Consider the following 25605-nt stretch of genomic DNA (forward strand, 5'->3'; position numbering starts at 1 on the left):
AACTGTAAGTAAAAATAGAAACATGAGTGAGTGCAGCAAAGTACTGAGCTGGCATTACTTAAGTATGTACATAAGAACACTGCATAAAAACTATCAGCAAATCTACATGGCAAATTTTTCTCCATCTAACCATATCATGCAGCATTCTACTTAGTGAGAAACACTTCTGCAAGAACAAACCCTCTAAAGACAAATATAACTATGCCAACATAAAAGTATGTTCTCTGAATACTGATACTGCCTGATGAACTGGTATTGACAGAAGCACTTATTGAAAGTGATACAGGTTCAGGTCAGCTCACACACCTGACTGAAAACCATTCCTATAATAGACAAATTTCCTCTTTGATTTGACTTGCCCTATAACTGCATAGTTGCAAAAGCCACCATAACAAAGGATGGATTACATGACTAGAGGGAAAGGGATCTGCAGGACTGATTTTTCTAAATATTTTCAAACCAATTTATGTTAAGATGAACTTATCCTGGAAAACTGTTCCAAAAAATATTTTTAAAAACCATCTTTCTCCTTGGATTGAGCCATTAACTTTGGATTTGGCAAACCTACATGCATGCTACACAATTCTTTGACCACAGTTATGAAGCAGTAACTGATTTCATGGATGCGTCAGAGAGAACGTACAAAACATGAAGTAACTTTTTCGCACAGTGCTCTCACTCTTAAAATAGTTATGATTAACAAATGGAAACTTCCACTGACAGTTCCATACAAAACCCTATATTTTTGTTACAGATGTCACTTGTCTTGAGTTTTGCTGTTTACACACTTTATATTCTCGACATTTAAAGCAGCCTCAATTAACCACTGTGTCATGTCTGCTAAAAAAGCATACATCAAACAGCAGCAGAGAGCAAATGCTACAGTGGCATCCTTTGACATAACTTCTAAGATAATTCCTCATGTTGTTTCCTGTATTCCAATTCCTTCATCAATCACAAAGAGTTTCTCAAGAATTGGGTCTTAAAGAGTTTTTTGTAGGGAATGAAAATTAGAAACAGATGTAGGTGTATCCCAATAATTTAATACCTTTGATGGGGAACTGCCATCACAGGGATTAAAATGCAGGCCTAAGTCATCCTAAGAGTTCATTAACTGGTAAAGAAAATGATCTATTTTCAGGTAAAAATATTTTTCAGGTGTTATTGTTTTATAGAGAGTAATTCTGAAGTAACTGCAGAGAAGAATCTAGTCTCTATAAAGTGAATTCCATTTTCCATCTAGATTTACTTTAGGAAGACTGGAGATTTTCCATTTATTTTTTTTCTTCAAAGTTCTGTTCATGTTTTTGCTGTCAGCAACCTGGCTTACTGAGCTGAAGATAATGCCAAGACACTAGTTGATGTCTTCTCTGCCAAACATTCTTCTATTGTTTTTCAGGATTTAAACTGACTTTTTGGGTAAATTAGTAGTCACAAAACAGTCCAAATTGAAGAGCCTGAAAATTGGGAAAGCATGGCAAGATCTTTATCAACATTTGGAAACCTCATTCAATTATTCCTGTTCTCTCTTCAGAAATGGATAAGCCATGCTAAGAAGTGCTCAAATGCCTTTTAAAGCTTGGCTGAAGTCCTGGTAGACTTAAATTTAGGAAGTGTTGGTAGAACACCCCACAACCTAATGCTTGGTGATGAGAAGCTTAAACAGACAAATATGACTTATAAATTATCAGTTTCCAATATTCTTGTTACTCAGTTTTCTCTTGTTTACTAGATAAAATAAAGAATGCAAATTTCTAGTATTGGTATATACTTATTCCTTACCTTCTTCCTCCCAATCCAAGTGAGAAATAAATAAATGGAAATATAACCTTCACTAGGAAACCAGGAGATATTACATTAAGCAGTTTTTACCAGCTAATTCTCTTTATATTTTAAAGATATTCCAAAGGCACATCCAACAATTTTAGGAATTTGTTCCTATCCATTGAGACAGCTTATATTTCTATTCCCACAAACAGTAGTTGAACAGCAAAAACAGTCACTTGTGTTATCCAAGAAGTCTGCATTTCTACTCTTCAAAAAACAAGACACGCTTTCTCTTTTTTTTAATAACACAAGATAATACTGATTCCAAAAAACTAAACGTTTCACAGGGCTTTGTAATTGAGAGTTCTTGCACTCCAAAGCCTTTTGGAGTTCTGTATATACATCTTACAGTAATTTAGTACTAGGAACAGTAAGGTAAGTAATTGTCATTTACAATATGCCTGTTACTTTGCTACACTAAATTTTAATATCAATTATGGGCTGCACATAGGAAAAAAAAATAAATTCAGTTTTCAGAGTTGACCAATGTTGAGTTCTGTGAGAAAGCTTCCAGATCCACTGGTCAAATAAATTCCTACAGTTTCACTAAATAAATAAATAAAAATAAATCTAAACTTTAGAGAAAAAAAAAAACACAACAAAACCAACTTGTATAAATTATTATTAAAGTTCTACTGCATTTTTATTTATTTTTATCAAAGAATTTAGTACTTGAGTGGATAATACACAAAGGATAGCTATTTCCTAATAATCCAAGTACTGATTCACAGTTGAAGAAAAGACATTAGTCAAGTGCCTATGTGCTTACATAGAACAGCCATGTCTTCTGAGAAGCAAGGGAAAAGAGTATATACGGGTTTTTTTCCTGCAGGTAAGTAAGCAGTCAATCATTTAGACTGTTGAAAATAACTCACTCTGCCCTCCTTGAGCTTGTATATCTAACTTAACTTGCAGCTATCTCTAAAATTATCTCAGCATTTCTGAAAACAGGTACAAGTTTAACAATTCAATTTCATTTATACCCTGAAAAAAAAAAAAATCAGCTTTAGAATCTCTTTGCCAGGTACCACCTCAGTCACACAAACGTCTTTGTACTAGAAGACAAGTCAGTTACATCAGCCTAAATCAATACTCAATGAACAGTATCTAATTAAATAATAAGTTTTATGTTCTTCTCATTAAATCTGTGTACTAAGGGGCAGGTAGGAAGATCAGTAGCATGTTCATGTTTACACAGTTTATTTTCAAAACAAGTTAAGATCAATACTTTACTACAGGGAAAGTATTAAGTCATACAACAAAGTTTTATGCACACACAGCATCCATCAAAGCTTCAGAGATAAGATACCAGTCACAGATAGTCTGCAAGACGGTTCCAAATAATCTGCATAACCAAAATTAAAACAACATCTCTCATTTTCTACTAGTAAATGAATATTTATGACGTGATGATTAGTGTTGTTCTTAACAGCAGCTGAACTATGTCAGATCAAAAGTCCACATAACACAGTGCCCTGTTCCCAGCCATGATTAGTAGCAAACATCTTGGGAGACCCTATCAGAACAAGAGGGATACACAGCAATACCTTTTTTCAGCAACTATAAGCCTCAGAGGTGGGATATTAAATGGAAGAGGTGACCATATATTCTTCTTCCATGAATGCAGACTTACAGGCCACAGCATCCTGAGCTACATTTCTTAGATGTTTTCAGTTACTTTCCTTAAATATATATGCATTTCTTTCAGACCTTTTGAGTGCTAGCCACAAGGGTAAACTCTTCGTGACTCATAGTTCCTCCTACTATTTCTTTTATTGGAATATACAGCAAATGTGTTCTCTACCCTTTCTACCAGTTATAATTTTATACCTACACTCTCTGCATCAGCCCTCAGTGAAGTATTACAGGCGTTCTTAAAATGAAGAGCTTTCATCTTTGATCAACCTTGCCAAACTTTCCTGTATCTTCTCATTCTATTAAATCATTTTCCTGTTAAACCAGCACTACTTTAGCATAAAACTATGCTCATATTTCCAGACACGTTTAACTGGAACAATATAATTTCAGATATCAAGCCTCTACAGTCATGTGACTTTTTCAACTGGAGTCTGATTTTAGGAAATCTGTTTTGTCTACGCTGTGAATCAAGGCCACAGAATCATATTTTTTTTCTTAAATGAAAGTGAGAAAAAGTATTCTGAATATCTATAGTTTGGGGTTTTTTGTATCCTGAGGGCATGCAATTCTGTCAATTCATAAGCCTAATATCATGAAGATGTCAATTACATTTTAGAAAGTAGTGCTGCCTTTCAAATAGGAAATCTTGTTAAAAAGAGATAGAAATCCTTGCATGAAAAGGTCAGTCAAAAGCAATGGCATCATGACCAAAAAAAGCACATCTAAGCATCAAATAGCATTATCTCATTTTTACTTTTCAAATGAATTTTTTTAAGGAAACAATTGCCTGAAAGGCTTAGAATTCCCTCAGCACAGCCAGTAGATCATGGCAAGCGGTAAACAGTAGAAGCCATCCTCTTTGTCTCCAATAAACAAGCTATAATTGCATATGTCTGGACAGCACTGATCATACAACTCATGATAACACAATGCTAGTTGTGTGTAGATGGTCTATTTCCACTAACCTGCCACTGCAGTGGGAATGCTGATCATCTACTGGTAAGTTCCCACCAGTTTCTGAAAATACTAGTACAGTTGCATGCACAGGTTTTCTTTTAAATCCATGTAGAGCTTCTTTGCTAAAACTGCAAGAATATTCATTCTAAGAACAGATAGTTGTTCTAAGCTTATTTTAACAAAGGGGAAATAAAAGATTAAATTAAGATATTGGCTCAAAAGGAGATAGAAAGAATTAAAAAACTGAACAACTTAACCAGTTTTAGAAAGGTATCACTAAAATGTAGGACCCGGTGGCTCCATAGAGTAAAGTGATAAAACAGCATCTACCACCTGCAAATTGCCCATTTAGATTTCGAGATCACAGTAAGGAACAAGAAAATGGTATTATTTAACTGCTTCTGGAAAAGACTCATAGCTTGACTTCAGTGCCTGCTTCACAAAATCTCTACTACTATACGCAACAATTGAGATTTATATGGAAGTCTTTGAAAGACAGTGTGAAAGAACATGCTCTCCTCTGCACTGCGTGTTACTGCTTAATTCAGTACTCAACATGGCACATTTAGAGACAGCAATTTTCTTCCTAGTTACCTTAAAGAAGAAGCAGATGACACTTTTTTTTTAAAGAAACTAGTGGTAGAATCTACAAAGAAAGGGTTTTCAATTTTCAAATCATGATCTAAAGACTGAACACTACAAGTCAGCCAAAAAACCCCTTGAACCAGTATTAACACTACACAGATGTGCTTTTCCTGATTATTATTTTACCTTGGGAAAGTCCCTCTCCCTGAGCAAGTAAAAAGAAAAAAGTGAAAGAAAGTCAATTAAGTAGCTGTAATTAACAAGTATATAAAGAGGAAAAAACATTCACCAAAGCAAGTACTCTATAGAATGTCATTACAGAACACATCATATTTTTTAAAAAGTGAACTACTTACACAAAGTAAGCAAGAAAATATTTTAATTGGCCTCTAACTTCATATTCTTCCACCCATTAATCTTGTACCACAATGAAAACCTTTTATCTGTTTTTGTAGCAAAAAGATCTCCTACAAGCAGATGGTTAACTTTGGTTAGATAAAAAGAATTCTTTGAAAGGGAGAGCTGAGACATGTAAAATATTTAACATGAACCACTTCAGCTGCTTCAAAACAGGTTATAACGATACATAAACTATAAACTTCTCATGAATTTACACTATTCAGTTCATCTAGTGGCCAGACAGGTCATATCTTGAAAACACTGGTGTTTCCTTTAAGCTCAAGAGAACAGTAATTTTATGTAAATTCCTTTCCTAACTTCACATGCAATTTATTAATCATTCCCTCCTCGGCTCCTAGGCCTATATGCCAATCCTATTTCTGAGAATTTGTAGAAGTACACAGCAATCTTCCCTAGAGATTTTTTTTTCTTGATGAAAAAGTTTTTATTCTGAAGAAATGTATCCATTCAGAAGCACACTATCTCTCCCCACTCAGCTCTCAGCCTATAAACTGGTGTAATTCACAAATTACTTCTATGACTCAACAGGCTGCGTACAGTTAATGAGGCACATGAACTAATATTCTAACACCATTATCTTTTTTGGGACTTGTATCTCCTCAGTTTTCTGTGAGTCAGTTTTTCCCAAATTATTATCCTGGCCATTACCACACTACCATGTGAATCATAATACCATAAAGAAGTAACACTGGAAGATGAGTACAGCTAATTACAGAAAATAAAATCACAGCTTCAAAGGTACTTCCACACACAATATTTATATACTCTTCTTTATTACACCTTAAGCAAGGAAATATATATTAATTTATTAAATACCTAAGTAGCGCTTACAGACTAGTAATAGTCTCATATCCTTTCTGGTGGTCCAAAGAATTATCAGAATACCAAAGATGTGATTTCTCAACATATACAGAAATAGCTCAAAGAAGTATCACCAGAGAACTCTAGAACAAGCATTTCCACTATATTTTGGGCAGTTCAAAATATGGTCTAGAAGCAGGAAAAGTGAAGCTCCTTTGAAAAAGAAAGAAATAAGAACAGTAGTTTTGGATGCAAATTAAAAAAAAATAAATCAAGTATTTAAACACATAGTTGAAACCTAAGGTACTAAGTTATAGAAACATAAAATGAAATCAGATTCTTCTCCTTTCTCATCTCTTTTGAGTGCTGAGTGCTAAATATGTATCATTATATGGAATTAAGTTAAGCAACTTTTTACTATTTCAATACCTAACTTCGGAACATAATCAATGAAATGGCACAATTTATGTCTAAAAGTAAGAGCAGACAGTTTACTGGCTCTTGTTTATATTCTCCTTACAAGGAGTCTTTGCAGAAAAGTACACGTTTCAGTTTAGAACAATGATAATTAGTGCCTGTGGGAATAAAGCACACTAATTTTTCCAGAGCAATATAATTTCCTGTAACTTTAATTTTTACATTATGATACTGCAGTAGTCACGCAGATACAATATTTTATCATCTATGGTGTGATCAGGATTTGAAACAATTAGCTGTTTTCAGTTTACTAATTTGTTATTAAAAGAACTGTACACGAAGAAAGAGAAGTTGCCAGTAAGCTCCACGTATTTTTAGGGATGCAAATGAATTCCTCTAACTTTGAATTAAATTGTTTAAAATGACAAAAGCAAACAGATGCGGCTTATAACTGCACACGGAGTACAGGCGTTGTGGCTCCCTTCTTCTCAGTACTACAAGGAACTCATTCTCAGAACCCTGGGAATCTATCTTCACTAATCAGCAAAAGTAATACTTAATCTATATAAAAGGGGGCATAGCCAAATTGCTTTAATAGAGATATAAGAGCTGACAGTGGTTTGCAGAGAGACAACACTACAGAGGCTACGCTCCAACATCTCATGTCAGTCCCAGAGTACACCTAATGGATGCACATTTCAGGTGCGGAGGAAACTCCCAGTTGTCCTGAGGAGCCCTTAAACAGTTATTTTTCATTCAGAAATGCTAAGAAAAAGGGTTTTAATGGCAATGTAGCTGTGCAAAAAACAGCAAATGCAATCAATTTTGAGAGAATAGATCTGCATCCTTTCCAACTCAAATGAAAAATTTAAAAAAAAAATCAACTTTTTTTTCTTCAAGTTTTAATAATGCACAGGAAGCTATGCTTAATGATCATACCTCATGAGGAGGATTCATTAAATACTTTAAAAGAAGCTTCTAAAAAAGAATATTCTGTTTTATAAGAAAAAAGACCCAACAAACAACCCTACATTCCCTTGTAGACTTCTCAGCTGACAGCATTGGATCTTTCCCAAAATAAATCCTGGGGTTACAGAATTAGACTAAGAAAAGCTTTGATGCAACGATGAGTTGAATGGACATCTTGTCATTCGCTCAAGCAGCTCCAGAAACCAAAACAGAACTAATCCATATGGTGAAGTTACGCAGCATCTTCATTCCCTGACTTTAAGGCTCTTGAAATTCACCAGCACCATTGCAAAGTATTGTAAACAACAAAACCAAACAAACCTCACAAATTCTACACAGCTAGTCACAAACCAGGCCTTGTAATCCTGCTGATTAAATTCCCATAATTTTCAAATGGAAATTAGAAGTCACTATCGTGTCATTTCACGAACAGCAAAAAACCACACATACTTTTGATTAAGATAAAACAAAAAGCTGTTTTTTGTAACTTAAAGGAAGCTCATAACTAGTACAGTAGTTGTCCCTACAACTTCAGACATTAACCTGAATATTTTAAGTGTTGTCCTACCAGCACACAGATGTTTATGCTTCTCATTTTTAGAGAGAAATGGTACATGAAGCTACTTTCCAAACAAATATTTTCAAGTACAGTAAAAAATGCTGTTCAATTAATAGAACTATTCACTAAATGTATTTGAGGAACATTCTTGAAAGACAGCTTTATACTCCAGAACACATTTATCCTTGCTTCAGAATAAGCCATTCCAGGATGTATTAATTTGAACTTAACATTACTTACAGGACAGCTACAAATGCTTTTCATTTTTAAATGTTTTATTCTCAGCTCAGTACTGTTCAATACCTCTAATGGTCAATTTGAATATCCACTTCAATCCATAGAAGAAACTGAAGCATAATATTCAATAATAAAATATTTCTTAATCTAAGTATCACGAAAGCCTCCCATACAAAACCACAAACGTGTTTGCAAAACCTTACCAGGAAGATTACAAAAGCACTCTAGTTTTGACTTAACTTATGACCAAAACACTATTCATCTCTTCACAAGAATAAAACAACTTTGATAAAAAGACAGCAGAATTTCCCTGACCACAAGTCGTATTTGTCTGTTATTTACAGTGACATTGTCATGATATCTTAAAGAGACCTGGAGATAAAATGTAGAGTAAATCAGTCTTGTCATGGTATAGCCAAGAGAATACACCAAAAAACAATTCAACCCCAACTTTTACATTAACATTTGGAGTTTATTTTCTCCTAGTTTCACCAACTAGATGAATTCCTGTACCAAAACTAACAGAAGCCAATCTTTCATAGACAACACTTCAAAAATTACAGATATGCCTAAAGTACATCAATCTACTGTCAGCACTACAAAGTGAAAATATCTCAAGTTAAATTTCAATGTATATTTCCACTCATGTAAAAGTAAAACTGCTGCATCAAATCTTCAGAAGCACAGAGATGCAAGTAATCCAAACTACCACATGGCCAATTAGAGAGCATCACTGACCTACAGGAATCACACTGAGTGTTTCTCACTCAAAAGAATTACTGAAATATGAGAACGCCATACAAAGCAATTTGGTTTTGCTCTGGTAAGCGAGGTTACCACAGTCAACTCTCTCCATCATGCTTTTTTGGTGAATAAGAGAGGAGGGAAGGAGGGAAGGGAAAATAAGGAGAAAAACATGAGCTGAAGATTTTATTTTCTATCAAAAGCACAAAAGCACATTAGTTCAATACTTATATCATTGTTTCAGGCGTTTTGCAAGTGAGCATGCACACACACATACCAGTTCTTCTGACTTAAAACCTTTATCAGTATAGAGAGTTTTTTTAACATAGATGCTAATTACCACAATGATATTGAGTCGTCCCTAGTGCTAATTCTTTCGCTTTTAGTTTAGGGGGAAAAATTAAGTTTATAGTTTTAAAAAAATAACAATTAAAAAAAAGTCTGTAAATTGTAACATACAATTTAAAGCCTGACTCTTCAATATCTACTGTGGTATCCTAAGCAGGTTCTAATTTTGACTGAGTAGCAGAAGATTCTGCAGGGTTCATTTCAGGCTGCAGGCATTTGTTACTGAACTGACCTCATAGTATTTACATTCCCCTTCAGAAAATTTGGCAGGCAGTCCAACTGGGGAAAATCACATCTAACACTACTTGAGCTACAAGTGCCAGAAGCAAGCAGAATAACTATGGAAAGAGGAGGGTGAACAGTAAGGGCACATATATGGAAATAGAAAGAAGAGAAAGAGAAGGTCAAACAGCAAAATAAAAGAATTGAACAGATAGGAGTTGGAGACAGTTGCTTTTTCTCATAGAAATAAGTCCATTTTTTTTTTTTCCAAGCTAGCAGTGCATACAGGCTTTTCAGCTAGTAAAAAAGCAAATTACTTCAACACAAGGAAAATAAACTAATCAGAAGAGTTGAAATATTTGTCTCCACTCAAAACAAATTAACAGCTGTCAACTATAGCTTTGCCTGCATCGCATTTCGTTTCTTGTTGTGGTTCTGCCTGCTACATAATGTCCTACATACCAGGCCTGGTGAAACTGTAGAAGACACACAGGTTCTGAATGAAATCCACATTAATTTCTTCACCTCCTTGAAAAATTGAAAACCTTAAGTTACCGTGATTTCTTTGAAAACCCTATTTCCAATTGCACAATACAATTTTTAAACAAAGCAATAAAATAACTGACATGCAAGAGTTCCCTTACAAAGTTAAATGTTGATTGCAATACCTGTCTAAAATGACAGTGCCTTCAATCCTCATTAAAAGTTTAAGATGAAAGTACTCTTCTGCCTGCCTTAACAACTTACAAATAGCATCACTTAAAGTCACAAAGAAAGTAACAGTTATTGAGCAAAAACTGCAAAAGACCCTCTCTCTCCTTTATTTAAAACCAGAATGCTAATTATTTCCAACTCCTCAGCCTGCTGCAGTCTCTCAGGCAGCCCAAGCTCAAAATACCGAGGGCTGTGAAACAACCAACCCCACAGACAAGGTAATAGGACATCACTGCTTTAAACAACAGATTTTTTTTTTTCCACTTATCTCTCCCTTCACCTACTTCTTTTCCACCTACATAATTGCAGGATTTTCACATAAGTTACATATTTGAGCTCAAAAATGTTTTGAAGTAGTGCGAGCATCCAAACTAAGCATTATAATGAAGAGGATAAAGCACTGGTGCTTGAATTGACTGCTGAAATTGATAGCACTTTTTGTTGTTTTAAACCACAAAGTGAGCAACCAGAGTCAACAGAAATCCCGAATTTCTTGTTAGACAGGTTTGGCACTCTCAACCAAAGCTGAACAAAAACCACAACAGTCAGCTTTATTCTGAAGTGTATTGCAAAATCTTTCGTGTTTAGCTTAGAATGAAGATCAGGGCAGGAAAAGGTTCAGATTTCTCCTCATGTCTAGAATCTTTTTATATTTTCAAAGTAAAGCAAAATGCAAGTGTTCCATATAAAAAATTTGGAGAGAGGTCCTTGAAAGAGGCATAAGAACAATGTGCCCTATACACACACACACACACGTGTGTCTCTGTGTGTATATATAAAATATATAAACACTACTGGCAATGAGAGGGTCAAAAGGATACTCTTTGATTTAATTTACATTTAAACAGAAGCCACCTTAACCATAATGCTAAATATCACTCATATAAACAATTCCACAACTTCACCTTTCATGCTGTTCAATATGTACAGTGTAATGTACTCAGTCAAAAAAAAAAAAATCATACAGAATAGATAGTTTCATTGTCAGTTTAGCTGCTTTTAAGACCAAAACTTTTCTCAAACACTATCTGTGGCAAAAACTCCAGAGAAAGTTTTAACCTGCAAAAGTTTTATATATATATATATATTTTTTTTTTTTTTAGAAAAAAAACCTATAATTTAGTAATTGAATACAAGGCTCAGAACAAAATTTGATAAGATCCAAACCACCTTTTCTGGAAACATTAGCACAGTTTGCACTCTGCTTTTTCTAGTCTCATCTCCACACTTCTTCAAGGCACAATTTATGAAGTGGCCTTGCTGACTGTCAGTTCATTTTTATCTTAAGTTGAGGAAAAGGATGGACAGAAGCAGAAAACAGACTGTATGTCACATATCAGAAAATACTAGCATCTCAAAGCTCATCAGCCTGGTATAGTCCCTAGTTATGCTTGTATAAAGAGGTATTTTTTACTGACCAGAACTACAGATGGCCCAAGATTCTCAGTGATGGCTGTACTTAGGCTCTCAAACTCTTCAAATTCATTGCCGGACAATTTTAATAGCTACCTCCTCCCTGCTCAAGTATAATTGGGTGACCTACACTCAAAGTTTACCATATTAGAGATATCCTTCTTAGGCATTTGATTCAGTCAACTTAAAAATTTGTTGGTTCAAATGTCAAATCCTTTTAACTCTGCAGATGCAATAAAAAAAATGGATCAATTAGTAAAAGCTAGTTTTATAAACTGAATTTAAAAAAAAAAAAATTGTTACTTAAATTGATAGCTCAAACATTTTTATTTGTAATTTTTTTTCAATCTTCTGTAATCAAACTTTATTGAAGAGTGAAAAGCAAGAAGTTTTAGATTTATCTAGAGAATACTCTTCATTATCAGGAAATGCAAAAGAAAGCAGCCTGACAAAATGGTGTGGCCAACATGTAAAAAACCCAAGAAAGAAACAAAGAAAAAAAATCCCAACACCTGACCCAGTCTTAGCACCGGATTTACCCTTTCCAAGAAAAGAAGTCATCACTTTAAACATTCATCAGATGAAAAAGTTTGAGAGCACCACTTGTTTATTCTTGTTGCTTACATTTTATTCCTAAATAAGTTGTCTGCCCTTCTCATAAAGTAGGTTCACTGAAAAACTAAGGCTGATACATCAGCTTTGGGAATATTAAGATACTTCCAAAAATGAGAAATGTTAAGACTTTCATCAGCAGCTGCATAATCTGTAGGATTTAACAAAAAAATTAGACAAAAAAAAATTAGTGTCAGAATTTTGCTAGTAGCATACCACTTAAAAGCACCAAAAGCTGTATTTTTTCAGGATTTATACAATTTCCGTAGTCCTACTCAGTGAGTAGTAAAGAATGTAAAAGTTGCCATGAACTACTGTTACTGAAAGATGGCAAAGACAGCATTTCAATTAAAAATTTTCACCATTTTTTTTTCCCTTCAAACACCTTAGTTTACCTGCTAAGGTAAACTTTACCGGCTCTGACATACTGAAATGCTTCCAGTTAAGAACAAAAATGAGTTCTTTCATTTTTTGTTTCTACTAAACAAGACTCGCAATAGATTCTGGAAGAGGAAAAACTGCACGGTACTTTTAAAGGGTAAGTTGTGTGGCAATACACCTTCCATTACAAAGAATTCCTCTTACTAAGTCACCATGGAAAAAAACATGAAGAACTAAGTTTCTGAGTCCTTCTGGATATGAAAGTGTTTTTTTTAATTGTTTATATAAAGCTCTATGACCACCACAGGCCACAGAGGCATTCAAAATGCTGTCTAAAAGCCTTTTTTTCCACATCACAGATTTCAAATGAGTACTCAACTCCAGGTTTATAGTTCCAGAGCAGAAGATGAAATTTTACAACCAACTATTTAAGCAAATCTCCCTGTCCTACTCAGTACTGTGGAGTAGGAATCTTTCCCAAAGAGCACCTATTGCTACCAAGTTCTGACCCCTAAACTTCTACTTCTGAAGGTGGCTACCAATGCAACTTCTCCTCCAACATCACTGCCAGGAAATCCCTTTAATCAAATGCAAAAGCAAGTGAACTACACAGAAAGAAACGGCCATCTTCCACATTCAAAAGAAGGAAGGCAACAGAAAGAGAGAGAAGGAGAAAGTGTTTAAATTTAGGTATTTACTTACTGAAAAAGAAAAAGCACATAGACAGGCACACCGTTGGCAGAAATACCAGCAGTCAGGGCTGTGGAGCTTTGCTTCCAGCCAGTTTGCCTCAAGCTTCACAGGAGTTTTCTCCTTCTCTCATAAGCACACAGAAGTGTACTGAAGATAGCTCTGAACTGCTAACCAAAGTGTATCTCAGGTTTAATGAAAGTGTAATTCATTATAATAAGAGCCAGTGTAACATAAACATATGCAGGAAAAACAGGCTTAGCACAGCACCACAACACACACTAGTTTTGATGCAGTAAAACAAAACACTCGCAGACCACAGGGGAAAAAAAAGTGCATGCAACTCCTTTAAGTAAAAGCACAAAACAATGTGCACCAGGTAAATTTGGACCTGTAAAAGTTCTACCAAACAGTGACTACATCAAGTAGATGTCTCTGTTTGGAAAGTCGACAGGTTAGCTGCCTGCTACTTTAGATATTTTTGAAGGAGTCACTCAGTTCCAGGTACTGCAGGACACTGGTATCGAGGCAGGGAAAAGAAAAAGAATCTGTGCAACAACCTGACACAACAGGAAGAAGAGATACACACTCTAAGAACTGTTTTGGGACCTCTATGAGTATCAGTTCAGTTATCTTTTTATGCCAAAGGGGGAAAGGGATGGGGAAAAAAAACCCATCACTATATAAACTAATGCAGCAGCCATCTACATTAAAAGTTACAAACAATCAGCATTTCCTTTATTTTTCATCAACTTTCACACATTGCTGGTACTGAATATGAAAGACCACAAAAGACTTAACTTCATAGTTATTAACTTTGTGTTATTAACATCATAAAGTAAACATTAGTTTTACCTGCTATTATTAACCCCATCACCAATTAAGGCCAAAGTTAGGGAAGAAATATTACCAGTTCCAAAACCAAGGTTCCCAAACTGGGGAAGTTAACAAAGTTACTAATTTGTTAACTGATGTCAAAAAGCTTGAGTGTCTTCAATGTCTTTCTCATGGATTCCAACATTTCATGTAATAACTTACATGCAGGTGTCTTTTTAAAATATGTATCCATTAATTCTTACAACCATTTAAAAACCTGGCAATGGTTTAGAAAAACAACAAAGCACATAAAAAAAAAAAATCAGTAAGTTTTCTCGTGGCTTCAAGTCTATCTTTGTAAAACCAAAGCATTTAAGGTATTATCCAATTTAGAAACACACTTCAGGAAAAGACAGCTCAAAATATCAACCACAGATGTCACAGTCCAAAGAAGACTTTATAAGCACAGTAATTCCTGACATTCACATTTTATATTCTAGCTGCCAGACTACCCTTGAAACAGGTTGATAAGCCAGGACTAAGAGGCACTGCCAGACCTGCACAGAGTCAGTCAACATATGTTTTCACAGGGTGAACTTTTGCCACCCTTCCCTCTGGGAGACATTCCATTGAGTTCGCTCCTAAGAAAACAGCTCCCATCCCTACCCCTTTTACAGACTTCCCACTGCCACTGCTCCTTTCTGCCTGGTTTAGTCTCCAGAACTCCCCCTTCTGCAACTACTCCCACCTTTTTAGCCCTCTCCCTCAGTACACCCTTACCTCCATCCTCTTCCCACTGCATGCCCTCACGCCCTCTGTATAAGCTCCTTTTTGGATGCAGTCCCACCCCTCCTCCTCTGAACCACACCTGTTTCTTCCTGTGTCTAAAACCGTTCCACCTCCACATCCAGCTTTGGCATTGAAGTGTTTTTGGGTTTTCAAATATTTCAGTGCAATAAAGAAGTGTTAAAATAGATAATATATTTGCAGGCATTCCTAAAAAGTTCTCCTTTTCTGAACAGATTTGCTCACTATAAAGGTAAAAAGCACAGGTGTAACACTATGTCCCATCTAGCCATATACCACTATCAGATCTAGGGGTCTTACCATCCAAGACTGAACAGAATTAAAACCAACAGTAAACTTCAGTCTCTCCATAATTTTAGTAAAATAAAGGTTAGAGGTAAAAAGAAAAGAACTAAATTTCTGGGAGGGACACTGTGAGTCTTACTGTTGGAAAGAAAACAATCTGATCTCTTGTTTCTGTTTTTGTTTTTCAAACCCCATTTTTCCTTTTCAGAAAGGGCTTCTCTGCAAACATGACTAGCTTTTCTTTGTTTTTTCTGAAGAAAATGAAAGAGAATCTTTAGAATGCACATAAAAGACAAAGGTTCAAAAGGAAGCTGAATTCTCAATGAGCACAGGTTTATTTTAATAAACAACAGAAATTTTAGGCTGAAAAAGATCTTATCCCTTTTAATTACATAATAAATTTTTCTTACCTTCACAATTTTCAAGCTACATGCCCACAATAAGCAAACTTGTATTGGTAAGTGTCTGTAAAAGTATAAAAAAACCCCTCTACTTGATGCAACAGTGAACTCACCTCAGCTTTGGCCTAGGTTTGCCAATGCCCTGCTTCAGGCAGCAACAGGCAAAACTTGTACTAATGAAGAAAAAGGTAAACTTCACCACCCCCCAAAAAACAACAATAACAACAAAAACAAAACAAAACAAACAAACACCAAAATTTTCAACTTTACTCATGAACTTTTTCAGTCAGCTGCCCAAAAAGTATTTGTCCTACAGGAGAGTTAAGAAATATCAAATTGTAATATACAAACAGTTTATGTAAGAGTACTTCTCTGGAAGCCAAACTAGTTAGACTGATACAAAATTCCTTAAATATCATCCTTGGATTGGTTTTAAAAACAACTTTATTTGGTAAACTAGCCACCTAAATAATATAAACCTGATTTGAAAAAAAAAAAAAAAAAAAAAAGTCAAAAATCCTCTTGCAAGTTCAGAACTACTGAAAAGGAAAGTAAACAAATACCTGAGTTTAGATAGTTAGATAAACCAGAAAGAAAGGTTTCTTAAATAGAAGTGTATTAATAAATACACATGCAGAAACAAGGTGAAAGACATTTTTTGTCATTTCATAGCATTTAAAAACAGTACCTTGTTGACTAATGACTATGTAGTCATCACAAGGTACTAAAAACATCAAGTTGAAAATTCTCACTGATCTTCATAGGTGTAGAGTCTGAAGCCAATGATGAGGTATGTCTTCTCTATTAATAAGTATCATACTGGGATTGTCATATGGATCCATTTCCTTAAGTACTTATAATCATTTAAGTAACTTAAGCTTCCCATATTATTAATGAGCTTATATCCGTATTGGGGCTAAAGCCCTTAAATATGCAGATCTCAATGAGTTGTCAACACACTAAGCATAAATCACTTGTCAACTGAAATATTCTGAGTAGAAGAAAAAAAAAATTAAACATTTTCCATAGACTGTACTATCATTTTCAGACTCTGGAGTTTTCCCATCTCTTCTTTTACTTCATAGAACAGAAGACTCAATAGTTGACTGACAGTAAACTAACTATGAAAGCTTATATTTGAATGTGTCAATTTTACATACAGTGCTATATTCCAGGTAAAAGTTTAGTTACTGTATAAGGAAAGATGACACCCAAACCAAGCACTATTTCAGAAAAGTTACTGATGAGAGTTTCCCATCAAGTAATGATGCAGGGTGATATGTGCACATTTCTAACATTAAGCAAACAAAACCAGACTTAGGAGCCCCAAAGAAACAAAACACTTTAACAATGCAACCACATCTCATGAGAACAAATATATAATTTATTATGACACTGCCTATTTCCTTACTCCAAATAATGAACATCACATTTTGCTATTTGCATTTACAAGGGATGGAGAGGATGTGGGGGGAAGGATTCTGTCATTACCAAGCATTAGAATTCTCCTACGAATCAAAAAAAAACCTGCAAGAAAGGTAAGACTTCTAGCTAGTATCAACTTACTAATACAACCCTATATAAAAACAAAACCACATAATGCAATAGAAACAACTCTATATCTGTCTGTTTCAGAATATCTTTCCTTTTTAAAGCTAGAATAAATTCAATGCATGGGGAAAAAAAAAAAAAAAAGTGTAAAATAGCTACCATTTGGTATTTACTTATTCTGAAAACGAACGTATCATCCAATCATCCCCCAAAAAATACAGTGTTCTTTAAAAAGAATCACATTTCAATGCAGTCTCTATCCTGAGTCATTTGTTGAAATGCCATTCCAAGGAATGTTAAGATTTAGCTGACAATTATCTCCTCAACATTATCACAATTTGATTATACAGTGTTTACTACATCAAAGCCAGAAAAAGCACAGTAATAGATTCAGTGACACACCCACTTGAAACAGCAAAGACCTATTATTAAAGAACCATAAGAATAATTTTCAAAAGGTTTTTATTTTCAAACACAGTCTAGTGTAACATCTTGCCATAAAGCAGGGTTGTTAAATATTTTTATCCAACCCACATATTTGAAGCTGTGCCTCAGAAGTTAGGTAAAATTATTTATGTGATCAGGAAACTTGACTATCCTTCTTGTCTACTACTCTTATTGCACATCTTACAGAAATCAATCTGCCAAGCTTCACATGGCTGAATGCACAAAGAGCCTGCCATTAACATTCACTCCCTTCTAACTTTTCATACCAGAATATAATACAACATATTTCTTTCAGACCAAACCATGAACAAGTTTTCAACATTTTTAATTTCAACATATTTTTATTATGCTGTAATCAACATAATAAACATTAATATTTAGCAAATAAATATACTCAAATTAGCAGATTACAGATAAAAAATCCACATGTGAGGGTGCTCGTACGGCATGAAGTCACAACAACCTGCACTGTTGTTTCCAACTCACGCGGGAGCATCCTAGCAGTCAGGACTCAGACAACTAGAATTATTATAATCAACACATCATCTGGAGTTACACTGCTGAGGATTTACAACATAGAGATTATAATGCTGTCACTCTGTCTACATTAGCTCTCACATCTTCTCTAGCACCAGTAGGGCTGAACGCTAGAAGACTTTAGAAGCAGAAGCTGTCATTGGGCAAAGCTTAAATTCAGCCTGAGAACCTACACAACAAACACGTACTTAACAAAGGATGCCAAACTGGTCATACCATGTAAACCTTTCGACAGGCTTGACAGCAGTCTCCTTGCTATCCTCCTACATCTATCAAATCAGAGAAGTGCTGTTTGTGCAACATGTTTTCAAAGATGCAGCACAACTTTTAAACATAAACAGGGCTATTTACTGTTGGCTATCAGCAATACAATCAGCTTAATGTGCATTCTAACAGTTATGATAACACCTTGAACACAAGATCTTGTAAGGACATGAGTACACCAAAAAACTACCACATGCTAAGTTTGCACATAAGCACATCAGTCACTCTACGAAAGTTGTCCACACACTTCTATTCCATGAAAACTCAACTTGCTATTTTCCACTTAAGAGAGCTAACGCATTGTTCATAGGTTTCTTCTATGAGAACAAGTTCCATCTGAAAGTACAGAATTTATTTTCATATCTTATATACAAACATAGCTTTCTCTAATTTTCACTCATCTTCATTTAATAACTTGAACAGAACACCGGGGGTGAAATCCTTAGTACATTCCTGTCCTCAGTCTGCTGAAGTTTTTGTCAGTTGCTTCACAACACCAGTATAACGTAAATTACATAAAAGCAGAATAGAATAGTAAAACAAACATACCATCTACCAAAAAGAAGACCTGTTCTAGGGAGCCCAGCACCAGTTCTGACCAGATTTTTGGAGAATTATCCTTTGGTATATATATGGTTTTTTAATTTTGTTTAGGATCAAATCAAACACATTCTGGTATACGAAATAAATTACACAATACATATCACCTGTCTCATGATGTCTACAACACAACTTACACAGAACAGCTACCTTTGCTCAACAATAAGACAGAAAATCCTACAAGCTTTATGACTATTAGTAACCTCTCCTCACGTATGTTATCCCACTGACAACACTATTAATTTAAAGATGGCAAACAAAGCACACAGCAAAGGGAGTAGAAACTCATTTAAAAAAAAAAATTAAGAAAAGCCCACAAATTGTTAAATAACAGAAAAATAAGAATACTAACTGGACAAGTATACATAGGTACCAGTTTAACATTTTCCAGTTAAGTATGGTCTGACTATCTGGAGAGAAAAAGCTTTTAAGAAGTTCATACAGATCTGATCAACTTGACGTCTGGACTTCTATGTAAGAGCTCTACTTGCATGAGACGCATTCAAAAAGACACTACAGCAAGTCTACCACAGTAGACACACTTCTCAAAACATACTAAAACTTGATCAGGACTGCAAATAAAACAGCCACATTAAACCATCAGAGTGGCTTTAAACAAAGTAATTACTAGACAACAGAGCTGAATCAAAACTCTTCTCCCAGTGACAAAATAAGACTGTCTTTCTGACAGCATTTATGGCATGACAGCATATATACACAAGTATGAAACAGACAAACTCAGGGTGTTCTCAAGTTGCAAGGACATTTGTTGCTAGATGGTCACACTCACAGCAAAAATGTAATTTGAACCTGCATCCTTAAGCAGCTTTAAAAGTATTAACACAAAAATTCAATAAATTGTTTTAGCTGTGCAGAATTCAGTAAGCAAAAGACTACATACCCTATGACAAGCTTGAATAGTCCTTTCCAATTTGTAGCATAACATTTACATTTAGTTTGGAATACATTCAAGATTACAGAAACATTTAGACAAACTAATTGAAAATTACAGTATTTTGACAGATAAACATTCAACTTACTTTACATAGTATCTTGCACCTTCGAAAGTATAAGCTTCCTCCCAACCTGTGGGTAAGTCTGGAAAACAAGTAGAAAAACATTCAAATTAACTTTTTAAATTATGCTAGCCATACTGGTATACTCCCTTACGACTAAGGTAGTTAAAATACTGTGTGTCTGATTCCACATGTTTAAAGCTTTAGTCCTATAAACAAATATTTTAGAATTGATTCACAATACTGTCTCAGCTCTAATCCAGGAGAAGCAACATGCATGAAGATCTGATTGGGATTTCTCATTCTCCAATAATAACACCAAGGGTTTAAGTGTGTCCTTATTTAACATTCCTTTGATAATTAACTACAACTTGCAGTCACCGCCAGATCCTTCTGCCTTAAATTTCTGTAGTAAACTACCTGACAGGCAGAGATCTAAACAAAAAACAATTTACTGAGTTTGTGTTACATGCAAGTCACAAGCATCTTCACAGGCATGATATCAACTACACCACAGAGCATTAGCATAATTCCACCACTGTTGTGACTAACAAGTGTTCCTGCAGTGTTTACAACTCTATTCAATTTTACATGAAAAATGCAAATCTTGTGGAGTAAGTGGGTACATCTTCTCTTTCTCTAGTATCACTCTGAAGAGTCAGGAGCACACATATATTAAAAAAAAACCCCAAAATAATAAAACACCACCTATGGACATTTTTTTTTCAAGAAGCAGCTTCCTGATGTAATGGAAGCTCTGAAAATGCCGGCACCTCTATGCAATTCTGCATAAAGCACTACCCTTAAAAGTTTACCCCGGTTCATCAAAACAGTAATTGATATGTAGGATTCACTGAGTGATAAAGGCAAGAATACATTTCCTAATTAAAAGAAAAATATTCAGTCTGGGTCATGGATTTTTTTTTTCCCTCCAGTTGACTTATTTGCTCTGGCTGGATTTTTTCTTTACTCCTGTGTTCTCTAGAACAAAAATCAAGGTGTCTTCTGATAACAGTACTGGGCAAAGTACAGCAAACAGGAAGCCTCTCTAGCAGTAGTATTTATGGCTGCTGTAAGAATGTTGCAAAAAACACCTTTCCAGTGTTGAATATCTCAAAGAATAAAAAGCCCTTCAATTCATAATGGTGGACAAAGCTTTTGCTCACCATCTAATAAATATCTCACAGTATTATTTAATAAGGAGCTTTACCATAATATACGCTTCCAAAAGAAGAGTTATTCACTCACAAATTTTTTCTTAAGAGAAGATATCTTTTGGACACATTTTGACTAAGTTCCAAAAAAATAGTCAGGGCAAAACAAGACATAAAACACAGAATTAATCTCTGATTATATCTATGTATGGGTGAGATCCATTAACACATACAACAAGGAAAACTACAGAAACAGGTTTGTTTTGCAGATGCTTCAACATCTGAACAAATCATGGTCAGTATATCCAAGGTCATGCCTCACTCTTGTGCTCAGAAACAAGTTTAATTTACCCAATAGTAACTCTGCTGTGTTACATACAATATTCCAGATACTCAACAGCAAGCTGCATTTCCTTTAGAAAGCACTTACTAGCAGAAAAAAAAAAAAAAACGAGACACTTGGAAAATTACTGGGAAATCACCATCATTCAAGAGAGACAACAGTAATAGTTTTAAAGAAGAATTAATACTCAATGTTACTTCACATACACCTGCTCCCATGCATATTGCTGTAGATGAAGGCCAGTTTCTCAGTACAAATACCGAAAGTGGGGAAAAGAGGAGTCTGATAGCAATTAATGGTTCTGCTTCCTGACATTAAATGACTTCTTGCAAACAACAGCCCTTCATTTCAGATCAAACGGTAGAGCTCTAATGGCCAGAAATTTCTGCTTTTTAAAGTGTTCTCAACTCAAAACAAAACAAAAACAAAGAGCAGCTGCCCACAGTATTCTAATAGGCTGTTTCTGATTTCTTAATGCATAACTACTAACCAAACATAAAAAGCAAATAATCTGATATCATCCAATCCACTTGCAGATTTTCCTGCGATTATCCAAGCGATTACAATACATAAAAACAACTGCACTTATTACTACACTCCACCACCTCCCAGTGGCATATGTAGGCTGTGTGCAATTCCAGCAGACAGAGTTTAGCTCTGGATCTTCAGAGTGTCTGCTGTAAATCCTCCTCCTCCAGCACCTCCTGCTGCTACTTCTCCAGAGTGGAACAAACGGCAGTAGCAAAGACGACCTATTCCACCCTCCTCCCTCCAAGTTATTCCTAACGTTTCAGTCTCCTTTCCTCCTACCTAATCCACTTCTCTCAGTCACTTGGAAACCACCCACACTCTCAGCCTAGGTGGAAGTGAAGGGAGGAAAAGGGTTTCTAGGTGACTAGTGAGATCAGCCTCGACATTTCTAGTATACCTATCGTGGTTATATCTAGATCCTGCTGGAAAGAGAAATACGATGAGTGGTTGAATGCTAATCCGAGAAAGGATGCTCTGCAGGTGAACAACCGGGGTAGCCGGTGAGGAGCACGAGAGGGGCAGGGCGGTCTCTAATGGTAACTATTCGGTATCGTAGGGGTGATACAAGGCAACGGAAAGAAAGCAAAGACAGAGGAATTACAGACGCGGAGAGAACACACGGGTGCAAAGGAACGCGTTTTAAGAAGAAGACGAGGAGCACAGCGCCGGCAAGCTGGACACGCAAGGCTGCACCGCAACACCGCTCTCGCTCAACCTGGGGACAAACAACTGCTGAAGTGAGGGGAGCGCAGGGGCACGGGACGAGTCGTCCCGCGTGGCTGCGGCGGCACCGGGGCGGCTTCCAGGACCGGGCGGCTCTGGGGGCCGCGGGGTGAAGCCAGGGGCGCTGCCCGCGCTCGAGAGGGCAAAGGGGCCGCGGGGCTGGGGTCTGGGGCGGGCGGGGGCGGCAGGAGCCCCGCGGGCCATCCCGGCAGCCGCGGGACGACGGGGCGAACCAGACCCCGGGGAGTGGGGAGGAGGGCGGCGCTGGCCAGGCGGCCGGACGGGGGCGACCGCGCCGGGAAAGGGCCGGGGGCCCCGGCCGCCCCCTGTCCCCGGGCGGGGCTCCTACCTGCGCTGCGGCGGTGCCCGGTGATCACGGCCTCTCCAGTGAGCGGGTGCAGCCAGGTCGTGCTCTTCGCCTCCTCGCTGCGGGGACGGACAGACGGACCGAGTCAGGCAGGCGCAGCCCCGCCGCCGCCTTCCCCCCCGCCCGCCCGCCCCTCCCGGCCCCCCGCCCGCCCAGCCCAGCCTCGCCTCGCTCCGCTCCCCTCCTCGCCTGCCGCCCCGCTCACTTGATGAAGAAGACGCGGCCGCCCTGGCTGATCCCGTAACTCCAGCTGCCGGGCAGCGCCCGCAGCCGCTCCGCGCTCAGCTCCGCCGGGGCCGCCATGGCCGCCCGCCGCCGCTGCCCGCGCAGCCGGGGAGAGCCGAGGGGAGCGGGGCGGGAGGGGGGGTGGGGGGGGTGGGGGGGGGCGGCGCGGGCACGAGCGAAGCGCGTCCCCTCAGCAGCCACCGCCGCCGCCGCCAACACCTCGGGGAGGGGGAGGGCGGAGCGCGAGGGGGAGGGGGCGCGCGGCACGCCCCGCCCCGCGCGGGCACGCCCCTCCCGCCGCGGGGACGCGCGCGGCGCCCGGGCTGCCTGCCCGCGGGAGCGCGCCGCCTGCCCCCGCCGCTGGGGCGGGGCGGGGCGGGGCTGGGGCGGGCAGCGGACTCCAGCGGGCGGGGGCGCGCCCGGCGGCCCGTGCCCGGGGCGGGAGAGCCGCGGGGCGGCAGCGCGCCCTGCCCGGAGGGGCCCCGCCGGCCAGCTCGGCCCGAGGGCGGGGGCAGGGAGCGCCCGAGCAGCGGTGCGGGCCGCCCCGCAGGGCTGGCTGCGCGGTCGTGCCGGGGGGTGGGGGCTCGGCCGGACGGCGCTGGCGGGCACAGTCCGGTAACGGGGCTGGGGCGGCCCGGCGGCGCAGCTTCGGGGCTGAGCCGAGCACAGTGCGTTTCTTCTCGCCGGGGACGAACCCCGCGCTCCTGGCGAGGGGGCGGTCTCTCCCGCAGCCGGGGGCCCGGCCCCCCAGGCAGGACCGCCGTGCGGGGCAGATCCCCGGGGCTGGAGCTACAGCCGCGAGGCGGCACCTCGGGAGAGCTCTCATCGGGTCTTTAAAGACTTGCGTTCCTGCCGGAATTTAAAACTTTTGTCGAGTTTCCTCTAGGTGTGTATACGCTCTTCTCGAGCCCCCAACTGTTTTTGTGTTTGTTGGGGTTTTTTTTAAATTTCTCACACAAAGGTATAGCCTTAAGAAGCAAGAGTAAAGAGATGCCATATTTTTTCTTCATGTAAACAACCCTGCCGTGCACTGTGTCCCTGTCCTCTAACAGAGATCTAGGATATAGCATGCATGTGATTTTTAGTTGTTCAGGGAGGTGGCAATAATTCAAGTAAAATCCACGTCCGCAAAAATTAAAAGAGCGAGTGTGTATGCTTCTATTCACACGAATAATTTGATTGGGCATTTCTACATAGCTATGCACACCTTTGATTTAAGTTATACGTGACAAATTACTAAAAATGTTGTGGCTGTGATACTTCTAAGAGAATCTTGCCTTACAAAATGAGTTTTTGAGTGCGCATTAAAGCTGGGATGGCTGGTGGTATTCTTCTGTCCACAAAAACATTTGAAATTCACAGCTGACAGCATTCTGCATACCAGCTTTGTCCTCTCTCCCATTCTGAACAATAAAGGAAAACTAAAATTTGGCAGAAGGAGTTGCTGTGCGGTTTGGTCCCTGCCACTGTGTGTGGTCAAAACCTTCCAACCCAGTTGCCTCACACAAGATATTCCAGACCTGAAGAGCAGTGAACATGTGAGCACATCCTAAGTTATCTTTAAGTAACTGGATATAAGATAAGAATTCCTCCCTGTCCAACAGTACCCTCCATTTCCACTCACCACTGACAGCATCTAAGATTTAAAGACTACCAGAAAAAAGATACACTGGAGAAAACAAATTATTATATAAACAGATTCCTTCTCTCCTAAGAGCAAGAGCACTTGGAGGATGAAGAAAAGTGAATAATAACTCTTCCTCTGAAGGGCTGTGGAAAGCTGCCTGGCAACAGCATGAGGGAAATCACATCCATTTGGGGCTTTTGAGATGGTAGTGGTCCTATCCTGATACTTCCACACGCAGCCCAACTAAAGCGAGGAGCAAGCGCTCTTGATCTCCAGAAAACTGGATAGCTTCAACCATGCAGAATCAATTTCCTTCTCTAGCAGGGAAGACATGCAGCACAGCTAGACTCACATTGGCCCAGATCCTTAAGTATTTA

At 38.2% G+C, this 25605-nt stretch overlaps 1 protein-coding gene across 13 annotated transcripts in view; it reads right to left on the bottom strand.

Moving 5' to 3' along the window:
- The window catches only part of PLEKHA5 (pleckstrin homology domain containing A5), a 161269-nt gene extending 137580 nt beyond the window's left edge, over positions 1-23689 (bottom strand). For 6 of the 13 annotated variants that reach the window (XM_051614416.1, XM_051614388.1, XM_051614398.1 and 3 more), the window contains exons 1-3: positions 23582-23687; positions 23359-23435; positions 20283-20340 (exon numbers count right to left, since the gene is read on the bottom strand). In XM_051614416.1, the coding sequence (XP_051470376.1) occupies positions 20283-20340; positions 23359-23435; positions 23582-23679 (233 nt within the window). In that variant the 5' untranslated portion in view covers positions 23680-23687. Of the gene's footprint in view, positions 1-20282; positions 20341-23358; positions 23436-23581 lie in introns of all 13 variants that reach the window. The other 7 variants (XM_051614457.1, XM_051614424.1, XM_051614447.1 and 4 more) reach the window with 3 other exon arrangements.
- Positions 23690-25605: the final 1916 nt, after the last annotated feature.

This window comes from Apus apus, chromosome 1 (genome assembly GCF_020740795.1).
Source record: "Apus apus isolate bApuApu2 chromosome 1, bApuApu2.pri.cur, whole genome shotgun sequence".
NCBI classification, from domain to species: Eukaryota; Metazoa; Chordata; class Aves; order Apodiformes; family Apodidae; genus Apus; species Apus apus.